This window comes from Prosopis cineraria, unplaced genomic scaffold (assembly GCF_029017545.1).
Source record: "Prosopis cineraria cultivar Desert tree isolate PC_DT_omini unplaced genomic scaffold, ASM2901754v1 PC236, whole genome shotgun sequence".
NCBI classification, from domain to species: domain Eukaryota; kingdom Viridiplantae; phylum Streptophyta; class Magnoliopsida; order Fabales; family Fabaceae; genus Prosopis; species Prosopis cineraria.
In genome coordinates this window covers 43228-55674 of record NW_026555563.1, presented here as the reverse complement: position 1 = coordinate 55674, position 12447 = coordinate 43228, and the positions used below count along the sequence as shown (strand labels likewise).

Here is a 12447-nt window from a genome sequence, read left to right as displayed (position 1 = left end):
TTTTGTGTTTTTGAATTAAGGGGTTGAGTATTAGAATTGTGAATTGTAAGTGTTTGATATGATGTGGTACGTTGCATAAGTGAGTTTTGGTATATTGCATGTAGTCTTAGTAATGTTAATATCTATTGGCTTTTGGTGAATGAGTTAGATACTTAGTTTTGAGAAAAATATTGAAAAGTATAATTTTTAAAAAGAGTGTTCAAATTTTAATTGTGTAATAATTTGATTATGAGACCATAGTCATTAGTTAGAGCTTGAAAAAATCTTTTCACAAACATCTTGTTTGCATCAATTGGACGTCAAACGAAGAAATGAGACACATCACAAGCTACTCCAAAAGCTGTCAAATTGACAGTAGAGTTACTATCATGGATCGTGCAGTGTGCCACTGCACATGGTGCCACAAGCTGTGGCATATGACACAGAGGCAAACACACCGCGACATATGTTCAATAAGCCATGGCGCACACCCTAATTTTGCAAAATTATTTTATTTTTTGCTTCCTTAGCTAATGCATTAATATTTGAAATGATCTCATGCTTCCACATAATTTGTAAACTTTGATTTGTTTATTTTAAATATCATTGGTAATGGTTTTAGTTTTGAAAACTTTGGATCCTAACTTTTCAACCTATTTATAAACATGGCATTATGTTATTTATCTTAATACAATCTCTTAATTAATTGAGATTTCGAGTTAATCAAGATTAATATAAGGAGGATATTACAATTTTCAACAAATCGTGTCATGAGGCATGTTCAAATCCAATCAAGCATGTTGACAATTGGAAGTTCTCTTGCCTCCCATTTGCATGCTAACAATTGGATCTAATTAAGCACGTTGACAATTTCTTGTTGAATGACTTTAAAATATTGCAAGTGATTACATCCCAATTGTAGTATTCTTCAAAATGAGACTTGGTACAACAATTAGGAAGAAATCCTATCAAATGATCATAGGCTTTTTTCAAAATTGCTTTCAACTCATCCATTTGTTGTTTCCATTTCACCTTATATGTGTCTTTCAAAGCACGAAGGACTAAATCACAATTTACGATTCCTCCTCCATATTTTGTCTTGATATTCGCATATAAATGGCTTACACAAAAGCAATGCTCAACACCTTCAAGTAACTCTTTAAAAGCAAGAACTAGGCCTGCACATAATTGACAATCAACAGTGATAACAAGACAAAAACATGACAGAAAAATAGCTATAGCTTAAGCAATACATGATAGTGCAACCACTGTTATTCCCAATGTTGTGGGAAGTCATTTAAAACTTGAAATAAATTAGACTTTCGTTTATATAACACAACAGATTCCAACCTTCATTTTTGTTGGCATACCGAGCCTTTCAAAATCTTAGCTATAGCTTCTAGTGCTAAACTTTTTAAAACCACAAAAAGCATTGCCAAGTACTTGCTTGATATCATTAAAACCTTAATGTCTGATATAGCAAGAATATTGTGGTATTAAAAATTCCAATTGGCCATGTCTGGCATGTATAAAATAGCAAGCAAATGCTAGTTTTTTTACCAATAAAGCATCAAATTCATTAAAAGAACTGTCAATGTCTCCTAAAAATGTATATATCAATGTTGCAAACAAAGCAAAGTGTAAGAACTTGAAATACCGAAAAAAGTGCAAGAATCTATGCCAAAACTTAGGTAAAGTATAGGGACTAAAAATTATATTTTCCAAAAAAAAGGAGAATCACATATAAGGGCCTAGGAAAGATAGATAAGAATCAATAACAAGTCCTATTCAGAAAAAAAAAGTCACATTTTCATTTTAATAACAATTCATTTTGCATTGATTCATATCTTTGAATAATTGTCTTTCCTGATCCTTAGATGTGGTTCTCCCAAAAAATAATGACATGAAGATGAGTATTACAATTACTAGAGTATACTCTCTTCATTCAAAATATAAAACATTTTTAACTAAATCTCAACCCTGATAAAATAGTTAATAGTCTTCAAAGTAGCAGCATCTTTTCATATTTATTTTTATTTAATTTAATATAATATTTTATTTTAAAATAAATATAAAGTGATTTATTTATCATGAGCACTTTTAAAAAAAAACATTAATTACACGTTAAAATGCTAAAAATGTATTATATTTTTAAATATCTAACCTTTTAAATAATGTCTTACACTTTTGAATCGAGAGAGTAGAAACTTCATTATAAATTTTTAAGAGAATAAATAAATAAATAAAAGTTAAATTAAACTAGGGCGAAAATCTAAGTAATTTAATAAAAAAATTAATAATTAACAATTAGGATGCATATAACAAGAATAATTATTCTTATCAATGTGTTAGACATATTACAAATGACGTGGTATACCCGATCTACTATCTAAATATTTCTCTTCATTATGATATTAAAAAGCATATTTTTAATTATTTTAAGAAATTACTTTAAATAAATTTTGAAAATAATACCATGTGCTAGATGCTAGACTATAGATAATATCATAAAAATACAGAAATATATATAAATAAATTATAAAATTTTAAATTAACTAACAATAAATTATTTTTTATAAATAAAGATTCAGGTAAAATATTATAAAATCTAAAATAAGTAAATAATAATCATATTTTATTATTGTAACCAAGTTTAAAATAATATTTATTTTTTTATAAAAGTTTCAAGAAATAAATATCTTTTTATAAATTTTTTTAACTATCTAAAAAAACACTTCTTTTTTAATCTTAAAGAAAGGGCTATATTTTTTAACATAGCAAAAGTGATCAAATGATTTCTATTTGGAAGAAAATTTCAATATTACACAATAATAATATATACAAACAAATATTGCAAAAAAAATAATAAAATTATATACAAGGGCTTGAATAAACTATTTTTAATAAAAGACTTTAAAAATAAAATTAGAGTGCATGAAAAAGGGAACGGAAGCTGCCTTCTTCCTATGTTCCATAAACAATGTCTTCTTGGTCATTTAAAATAAAATTATTTTTAAGTTCTTTCAACTTAAATATTAATTTATTTATAACATTCAATTTAATTTTTCCAGAAGAGCAATACAACATATACTTAATAATTGGCATGTAGTATTACTTCAAGAAAATAATAATAATAATTGGCATGTAGTATTAGTTAGCCCAAAAAACATTGTAAGTTAATTGCAACGCGTTCTCCATCTCATGACCTATTGATTGACCAAAAAATTCTCATGATCTATTGATGAAATCATATCTTCTATCATAATATTTCATCCACTTCATATATAAATTATTTTTAACATATTTTATTGTATTAAAAAATTATAATAAAAAGTTAATAAGTTGCTTTATAAGTAGAATAAAAAAAATTCCTCTCTATCTTGTAAATAAAGCTGGGAAATTATTCATGAAGATTTGTATAATTTAATTATATCCGAGTAAAATTTTGCTAAAAATAGATCGAGTTGTTTTAAAATTTTAAATGAGCTCCATGATTTGAAGTGTAAGATGAAAATAATAATAATAATAATAATTGATTTAGAAAGAAAAAGAAAATCACTGTTGAAAAATACGAAAAGAAGGAGGAGGAGGATGTCATCTCCTACAGCGGTACACTCGCCCCCCCCCCCCCCCCAACTCGACGACATCGTCCAATACTCACAGTCATCATCCCTCCCTCCACCATGCTGGAGAGGGTCCTCTCTCTGCGACGCACTACCCCTCACCCCGACGACTCCGTGGCCTCCGCCTCCGCCTCCACTGCCGACGACGATGACGAATCCAAGATCAGGAAGCACCACCGTTTCTTCTTGCACGCCGCGACCCGGGCCTCCAATTACCTCTCCCGATTGAGTTGTCCCGCCTCCTACTGGGTTTTCGCCATCTCGTTGCTTCTCCTTCTCTCCGTTTCCTCCTTGCTCTTTAGTTCGCGTGGCTTCGTGTGCGTGTCCTCTTCTTCCCCATTTTCTCGGGTCGGCTTCTTCGCTTCGGACGTTCTTGAATCCGATTTCGGAGCTCTTGGCGTGCCCTGGTGTAAGTGCCTGATCTAATACCTTTGGCTTTTCCCAATGTCGAGTCTTTTTTGTTTTTGAGATTTAGGTGTTCGTGTTACTGGTACTGGATTTTGGGGTACGCTTAGATCGAGGGAAAATGCTAGCTTGGGAAGTGTTTCGTTTCTTCCAGAATTAAACGAATTAATGAACTGAATGTTCATCAATTGGAAGAAGGCCGGTCTATCATTTACTCATATTTTTATTCTTGAATTCTTGGATTCGAATTAATTGTATTTACCTCCACCTCCTTGGGTTTGCCCTTTTTAACCTTTTCCTACGGCACATTTGATAGCTGATAACACGATACGAAAGTGACCTAGTTAGTACTTTTAGTTTCAAGACGACAGTAATCTGAGAATATGTTTGTTCTGTTCTGCACCTATCAAGCATTTTGTGGGCTAATTAACGTTTAAGGTACTAGTTATCAATGAGTATTTAGTAGCTTCATGCTAAATATTCTTTCTAACATTTTGAAGTCAGGAAACGTTGATTTTCCAGGGGCTTTTATTTTCCTTATTAACCCCTTTTTATTGAAAACTATAGAAGGAAAATTGAAGTTTGAGGTTGCATTTAATTGTACAAAGTCTAGATTTGGTCACCTGTGGGGATATGATATCAATTTCCGCAAGTTGGGCGGTGACAGTTCAGTTTTCTCTTATAAAACTCTTAGTTTTGTTATGTTCATGATGTTCATTTTCTTTGGGAACTTATAATCTTATCCTTGGTAAAGGCAGATCGAAACATGGTAAAACAGTTGAATGGATGTCAAAAGATCTGCTCAAGGGGTTGGAAGAATTTGTTCCTATATATGAAACGCGGCCAATAAAAAATAACTTGCATGGGATGGGTTTTGACCACAGCTTTGGGCTTTGGTTCATTGCCAGATGGCTGAAGCCTGATCTGATGATTGAGAGTGGTGCTTTCAAAGGACATTCAACTTGGGTTTTGCGTCAGGCCATGCCAGATACACCAATTATTTCACTTTCGCCCAGGCATCCAGAGAAGTATCTGAAAAAGGGACCTGCCTATGTTGATGGGAATTGCACATATTTTGCTGGAAAGGACTTTGTGGATTTTGGAAGTGTTAACTGGCTAAAAGAGATGAAAAAACGTGGGATTACTGACCTGAGTCGGGTTCTTGTGTTTTTTGATGACCATCAGAATGAATTGAAAAGGTGATTATGGGATCTTTGTCAACATTTGTATGATTGTATGCATTTTTCCTTTACACGTTGAAATTGCCTTTGGTTAACTTTTTTTCTATAATATGTATTGACGAGCAGAGTTAAACAATCTCTGAAAGCTGGGTTTCTGCATCTTGTCTTTGAGGATAACTACGACACTGGAACTGGAGACCATTATTCATTAAGGCAGATATGTGATCAGTTTTATATTAGAGGTGTGTAACCTTCCACTTTTCCATGGATTTAGTATGTTGTATAATTTGTGCTACATGTTTTTGCTGTTTTCATCGGAAACATGTGTAAATCTTATGTGAAGGACTTACAACAATTCTCCTATTCCTCTAGAGATATCTACAGAATCTTGACATATCTGAAATATTTATGTTTGATTTCTCAGTGTTATTAAAGGCGCTCGCCTCAGTGCCTAAGGTGCAAAGGCGAGGCGCTGAATGTGGCCATCGCCTCTCAATGAAGAGAGGCGATGGGTTTGGTCAGGCGCTTGCCTAAGAGCGCCTTGTGCACTTTGCATGACCAAAAGGCACTCGGCTAATAGCAACCTGAAGCAGTAGAGAAGAGAAGATCGAGATCAACAAGGACTGGGTATTTGAGAAGCAAAGATGACAATTGGGACTGTGTGTTGCAGAAGAGAAGATGAGGAAGAAGGACGACGCTGGTTCGGAATAGAAGAGAAGACGATTCATCCACCGACTGGATATTGCGTGATCGATTGGGCATTGCAATCATGAGTCACAATTTTTATAAAAATGGAAGATTTATCCATGGACTCCTGACTCATAAGCGTGACTGGGCAGTGGGTATTTCAATATTTTATATCATATTTTAATAAATATGATATAAATATAGAAAGTTATTATATGATATAAAAAATAAAGAAACTTGTATCATATAAGAAAATAGGAAAGATTTTAATTTATTATAAGAAATTATTTTTGATTGAATTTTTAAATATGATAAGAGAACACAATTTCATATGAAGGTTTAAATAAATTTATATTTATCATTTTATCTATGGTTAGTTGGCTATATATGTTGCATTTTTACATGGTAACACCTTGCTTGATTCAAGCGTGCACCTTTCTAGCGCCTTGCGCCTAAAGCATTTTATAGGGTTTGTGTCTTGAGTGCGCCTTTTGCCTTTAACAACAATGTGATTTTTGGGACGGTTTGGCATAGAGCAGTAAGAGTACTAGAGGGTCTGGGGTGTTATATCAGTTGTCAGAGATATTGAAGGAGTAAAAGAGACTATGTTATGTTTGATTGTTTTGGTGGTTTGACCTAAGAGCAATAGAATGCCAGAAGAGGGACTGAGGTTTTGTATCAGCCATATTGGGGAAATAGAGACTATCAATTAAATCCAATGTGTCGAAGATGATCCCACCATAGTGGATGACAGTTCCAGCATTCAGGGGTGATCTTGACATGCGGACTTGGGCAAAGGAACAAGCAATAGGAGGCCACCACAAGCATTGCAATGGCAAGCCTGCTGAAATCAATATCATGAGGATGCTCGCAAAAGCTGACACTCAGTCGCTAACATCTGCTGGGGAACACCAGTGACAAAGTGGAGCAAATCAGTGGTGTCGTGTAGAACTCCATTTACCCATGTTAAAGAATTGGCACAGGCCCTGACATCGCAATTAGGGACATTTTCTGTAGTCAAAGCGAGTTAGTGATAACTTTAATACAAGAACCTTTCTCAATTTCTGGTGTTGGTTTGCAGAAACTTTATGCTGAATCATGTGATTTTTTTTAACAGAGAAATTTAAATATCTTCAATTTTTTTTTTGGGGGGGCGGGGTTGACTTCTAGTATCTTAGTTGATTATGCCTGGTAATTTTTCCTGTACATGAAATCGACACATTCTCATTGTTGTTGATGCAGGAGGGGGACACAGCTGCTTTAGAGACAGCGACGAAGCTAGGATGAGATCAAGGAATAAGAAGTTCTGGGAAAAAGCAGTTGATATTGAAGAACTTTGTGGGCCAGGGGAAACATGGTGGGGAGTTAGAGGGTACCTGCGTGATAACTTCAATCACAGCAATAGGCGAATGTCATATGCAGAACATTTTCAGAACAGCCGATTCGTGGAATCAGTTCTTGATGTATACTGGGAACTCCCTCCTGTTGCTGGTCCCTCCCTCACCCACCAAAGCAGGTATGATCCTGCACGCACGTCCAGTCCTATTGTTGAAGATGGACGGTTTGGCTTGTTCCAAAGACTTGGCCTTGCTAGACTTGACAGTTCTGTATTTAATGGATACACTCAAATGGTTTATATACAAATATCTGAACGATAATTTAGAGTTGCCTACACCAGAACATGAGAATTTTTGTACCTGTATTTTTGTATGAATTGCCGTTTCAGCCGGATTTGGCTTGAAATATAGTTTTTCTTTTCTTTTTTATTTCATGTCTTTCTTGTGCTTGAAATTCTAGATAGCCTTCTGTCCTAACTATCAGCTGTTTCTAAAATCTTTCAGTAATTTGTTCATCTGTGAATTTATGATTGGAACGTAGTCTATAATTGTAGGTGAGCTTCAAGTGAGTGAGTGAGTGAGGTGAGATGCTATATTCCGTATCGGTCGAATTGGCAGCTTGTAGTGAGGTTTCTAGAGATGTGGTAAGAATAATATATTCATAATGATCCTTCGTCATCGTCTTAATTGACTTGAAGTTTCTGAGGAGAGAGAAAGGGTGAAACCTTGATGGGTTCACTTGATTGCCCAGGACAATGCAGTTGTCTCGACTGATGTTGTTTGGTTCATATAATGGAGAGACGAGAGGGAAGAAAAGCTAAAAGTGATTGAGATAATATTGATTGTTTTTATTTTGTTATCTAATTAATTATTTAATATTATTTATTTATTTATTTTTATTGTTTTTATTATAAGAATTAGAGAATTATTAAAGTTCTCGCCTTTATTTTTTAACCTCACTATTCTTTCGTGTGGTATTAAATTTTGACTTAAATACTAGTTTCTATATGCTTGCTTTTACACGCATAATAATCCATATCATTTGTTGGGTTAAAAAAAATTAAAATTAGCTATTAAAAGATATTTTAATAAAATTTCAGATACACCTCACTCTATTTTTTTATTTTAAAAATGTTTTTGATATACGTATATCTTACATTTTAAGTGATCCAAATTAGCCGGACTCTAACCGTCATCACAAGATATTCACATCTAACACCATTTCTGTTTCCATTTTCCGACCATTTCTTTTTTTTTTCTTTGTTTTTTTTTTTTAAATGTACAAAGGCAAGCCTAAGCTTGAGGGTAATGAATGGGGTTACATAGAAGCAATGTGATCTTGTAGCCAAAAGCTAGTGCAATTTTCTCCGTTGGGAAGGACTAACTACAATATCATTCCAAAGTCCAAACACCATAATATTTACCTAAAATAATTTATCTTAGTACTTAAATTATGTATTGAAATTTAGAAAATCATGCTCAAGAATCGAAAGGATTGTTTGGATTTATGAGATTTTGGATTTAAATTTAAATCAAATCCTACATTTGCATACATAAAAGATTTTGAAATCCATATTTTATTATAATTTATTTATAGTTTTAAATTTCCTTTAAATCCTAATTATTTGAAATTCCATCTATTCTACATTTTTCGTGTTGTTTTTTTCTCTCTCCATATTTTCACTATCGGAAACTCCTTTGTTCTTGTTCTCCTCTCATCTCTCATCATTGTCACTCACCAATCTTCCATTTATGCTTTGCATCTCAGCTCATCATCACTTTTATACCTTTAAAAATTTTTACAATATCAAAATAAAAGATTTTAAATACAAGAATTTTAAATTTTAAATTTAAATTCAAATCCATTAATTCAAACGCCCCTTTGTATTATTTGAAGTCTATTGTCTTTAAGAAAATACCTATATGCAAGATGAAGATATGACCATCTATAATTCATTAATTTGATTAATAAATTTTGCTTTTTATATTGAAGTGCCCGTATATAGAAAGTTAAGAAATGATAACAAGAGGGTAAAAGGCACAACAAGCAATTCTTGTATACAGCAGCAAAAATCCAAAGATACAGCAGCAAAACCATGTGTGTATGCAGTGTATTATATATAATACGGTCTGGATTTCTCCAGTTAAATTCTACAGACAGAAATCTTGTCAGTCTATAATGCATCAAAAAACAAAAATGAAACACTGAATTACATACATATGATATGATTTGTAACAAGGTCCAAAACTCCATAAAACCTTTAATCTTTTCAAATGCTTCAATGGTTGTCCATCCCTGTTTCTGGCTTAACTGGTTTCTTCTGCACCCAGCTAGTTTTGGCTCCTGGATTTTTCCACCACCCTTGGAGCTGCAATGAACACAAATCATCTCAGTTTAACCAATCTTGCTTTACAAATATTGTAACTGTAACTTTTTTGAACATGTGCTAGAGTTATTACACATACCGAGTCCGATCGCTTCAGAACCTTTCATGATCCTTAATCTTCTACACGAGTCAGTGAACATCCTGTCACAAGAAGTTAGCAAAATCAGGCTAGAAATCATATCATCAGAATGAAATCAGAGTTTAAACCAGGTAAGTTATGCTCGAATTGAAGAATCATGAGCTCTTTCTGGTCCAAAAATCAATCTATTTGACGGATCAAATGACAGTGAATTTCCACCTGTAAGGATTTAGATTGAATGGACAAGAGGACTTACCCCCAGGGAACATCACCAACAAGCATCCAATCTCCATCCTTATCTTCATAAGTAAGAACATACTCAGAACCATGGAGAAGATCCCTCAAAGAGCTCTCGCTTAGGCCGCCTTTCACAGCAAGTCCTCCAGAACTGCATTGACCTAAATTTGAGGGACAGAACATCATCAAATTCAATGTTTCTGTTTGAGATCTTGCATATAAAAGCTTTACTTTATCAATTCCTCCTATTACTAGGAACCTAGCAAAGAGTAAGCCTAAGATGTTTCACAACAGTATTAACATCTTTTTGTTTTCCTTCCTCTTCCCCACATCAGTTCAGTGGATTTGCACTTTTAATTCTGGAGGACTCTTGTGGACAATAATAGAAATTTTTTAATCTTCATTAGACAGTTAAAAGTCAAGGTAATGATGAATTAAAATGGATAGAGAAGCCATTTAAAGAAGATAAACAGCATTATGATGGTAACTGCAAAAGGTTCAAACCAGTTTCATTTTGCTTTATATGCATACACGTATATATACATGCATAGATATAGAGAGAGAGATAGTACCAATGGTAAAGCAGCTGAACATCTTCTCAAGAGCTGAAGAAAGTTCCAGATAGTTGCTGAAGGTTTTGAGATCAACCTTTCTGAGATAAGGAGCACCATCCATGCTGACCTTCACATAGAGACAGCCAAATCCAGCTTTACCCTCACCCTCATCGTTATTCTTTGTTGAATTAGAGGCCATGCTGTTCTTTCGAAAAGACCGAATTGGTGGCCATCCCACAACCTGTGCCCTGTTGCAGAAAGTTTCACATTTCATTATTTATCCTAACGATTACTAATTCTGCACAAGCCATCATCAGTGTTTTTCAGTAAAAATGATAAGATTTAGTTTATGCCACTAAGTTTAAATCTCCATGGAAGGCTTTACTTTTAAAAGAGCATAGTAATAACATCGACTGGATAAACCAAAAATCCACAGAAAGATCTTCATATCATAATTTCCAAATATGAACCAACAAAACAAATAAAGAAAGGACTAGAATTCAAAGAGAATAGGAATACACACAAAATAACAATAAAAAAGAGGCCTTATTATGTTAACACCTAACCATAGGGGTTGCTTTCATTGAATTTTAAAAAGCCTTGAATTGATCATCATGCAGTGACCAATCTCAACCTTTCTCCTTTATACAGGACAACTAATAAGGAACTACATGCAGCAGAGACATGAAATCCATTGTTTTTGTTAGAGAAAACACATAAAATCAATAAAACATGGCATGAAGGAGTACTCTCAACACTTGTTTTCAAATGACGCTCACAGTTCCAACATATTCAATTTTTATATTTAGAAAACTACATAAGAGTCAATAATCATATTTTTAGCAGCTAATACAACAGCCTTTAACCTTCTTCCTAGGAAACAAAACCAACTGATGATGACATGAAAAAGAATAGAGAATAGGAAGCAAACTTACTTAGCAGCGGGAGGAGCACTTCCATGTTCATTTGTAGCAGCAACAGCAACCTGAGATTTCTTATTCTCTTGAACTATTCCACCATCTCTAACGCTTTTTTGTTCAGAAGTAGTTGAAGCTTCTACAGCAAGGAGAGGAGGCTTCACAACATTCCCTCCTCTGGGAGAAAACAAAGAAGCTCCTTTCCCCAAATCAGTTTCAGACCCAATTTTCTCACTCACAGAGAAACACCATTTCCCAGAAGACCCAACCCCATCAATGGCGTCTGAAAAACCCCTCTTAGCTCCAGCCATGTTGTTCTTCAAAGAGGAAGAACCAAACCCATTATTAGCAGTATTATCATTATTATTATGATTACTCTGCAAATCCTTGCCGAAAAGAGAAATCCCACTTCCTGATTTCCTCTCGGGAGGAGGAGAATCACTTCCAGGAAGCCCCAGTCTGAGCTCTGTCTCTTTGAAATTAAGAGAAGAGCTATTTTCCTTCTCAGTAGAAAGAGTAGATGAAGCAGCAGAAGAAGGAGATGATATTTTCTCAGAGTGTTTTTCCATGGACGGATTCTCTGATGCTGCCAAGCCTATGTAATCATGTTCCAATGGTTTAGACATGAAAATGACGCAAGGAAAAGGATATCAGAAATTTCACACAGAAAAATGATGAACAAACAAGCGTGTCTGTGTTTATAGGTGTAAGTTAGAAGAGCGAAGTAGAGAAGACAAGCCACAAAGAAGCCAATGGCTATGGCGGGTGTCTGTCACAAGCCTGAAACTCTGGTTTTTGTTGACACAGAAAAGAACCTTCTTGGGCCTTTCTACGGCTAACTTTTCCCATTTTAAAAAAATAAGAATAAAGCAGTAATACACGTATAATAATTTGAGATGTGGCCATAATTAGTGCAGGTTGGCATTATTTTGGACAAATTACATTAAAATTTCACATAAAAAAATATGTTGTTAATAATTTTAATTCAATTATCAATTGATTTTTTACTGGATGTAATTCTCCTTATTATTTTCTCTTATAATAAAAAAAGTTTTTTTATT

General features: G+C 33.9%; 2 protein-coding genes across 3 annotated transcripts; one reads left to right on the top strand and one right to left on the bottom strand.

The window, feature by feature from the left end:
- The first annotated feature begins 3615 nt into the window (after positions 1-3615).
- LOC129296015 (uncharacterized) lies at positions 3616-7641 on the top strand. Of its 2 annotated transcripts, XR_008589679.1 has the most exons (5): positions 3616-4011; positions 4762-5206; positions 5315-5430; positions 5613-6901; positions 7118-7257. XR_008589679.1 is itself a non-coding variant. In XM_054934613.1 (4 exons), exons 1-4 carry the CDS (start codon positions 3663-3665, stop codon positions 7531-7533), a joined length of 1326 nt encoding a protein of 441 aa, XP_054790588.1. In that variant the 5' UTR covers positions 3616-3662; the 3' UTR covers positions 7534-7641. The 2 variants fall into 2 exon arrangements, 1 of the variants encoding a protein (XP_054790588.1); XM_054934613.1 differs by lacking the exon at positions 5613-6901 and having other exon boundaries at positions 7118-7641.
- Positions 7642-9244: 1603 nt separating this feature from the next.
- Positions 9245-12165, bottom strand: LOC129296014 (auxin-responsive protein IAA27-like). The gene is made up of 5 exons (XM_054934612.1): positions 11405-12165; positions 10488-10717; positions 9935-10076; positions 9679-9740; positions 9245-9581 (listed from the first exon to the last, which is right to left on the bottom strand). Exons 1-5 carry the CDS (start codon positions 12010-12012, stop codon positions 9544-9546), a joined length of 1080 nt encoding a protein of 359 aa, XP_054790587.1. The 5' UTR covers positions 12013-12165; the 3' UTR covers positions 9245-9543.
- Between the last annotated feature and the right edge of the window lie 282 nt (positions 12166-12447).

Coding starts and splice junctions, on each gene's coding strand:
- LOC129296014 (XM_054934612.1), bottom strand. CDS start 12,012: ATGTCTAAACCATTGGAACATGATTACATAGGCTTGGCAGCATCAGAG. Junction 9,741..9,934: donor GTTGGTGATGTTCCCTGGGG/GTAAGTCCTCTT, acceptor TTCTTGTGACAG/GATGTTCACTGACTCGTGTA. Junction 9,582..9,678: donor TTCTGAAGCGATCGGACTCG/GTATGTGTAATA, acceptor TGTTCATTGCAG/CTCCAAGGGTGGTGGAAAAA.
- LOC129296015 (XM_054934613.1), top strand. CDS start 3,663: ATGCTGGAGAGGGTCCTCTCTCTGCGACGCACTACCCCTCACCCCGAC. Junction 4,012..4,761: donor AGCTCTTGGCGTGCCCTGGT/GTAAGTGCCTGA, acceptor TCCTTGGTAAAG/GCAGATCGAAACATGGTAAA. Junction 5,431..7,117: donor TGATCAGTTTTATATTAGAG/GTGTGTAACCTT, acceptor TTGTTGATGCAG/GAGGGGGACACAGCTGCTTT.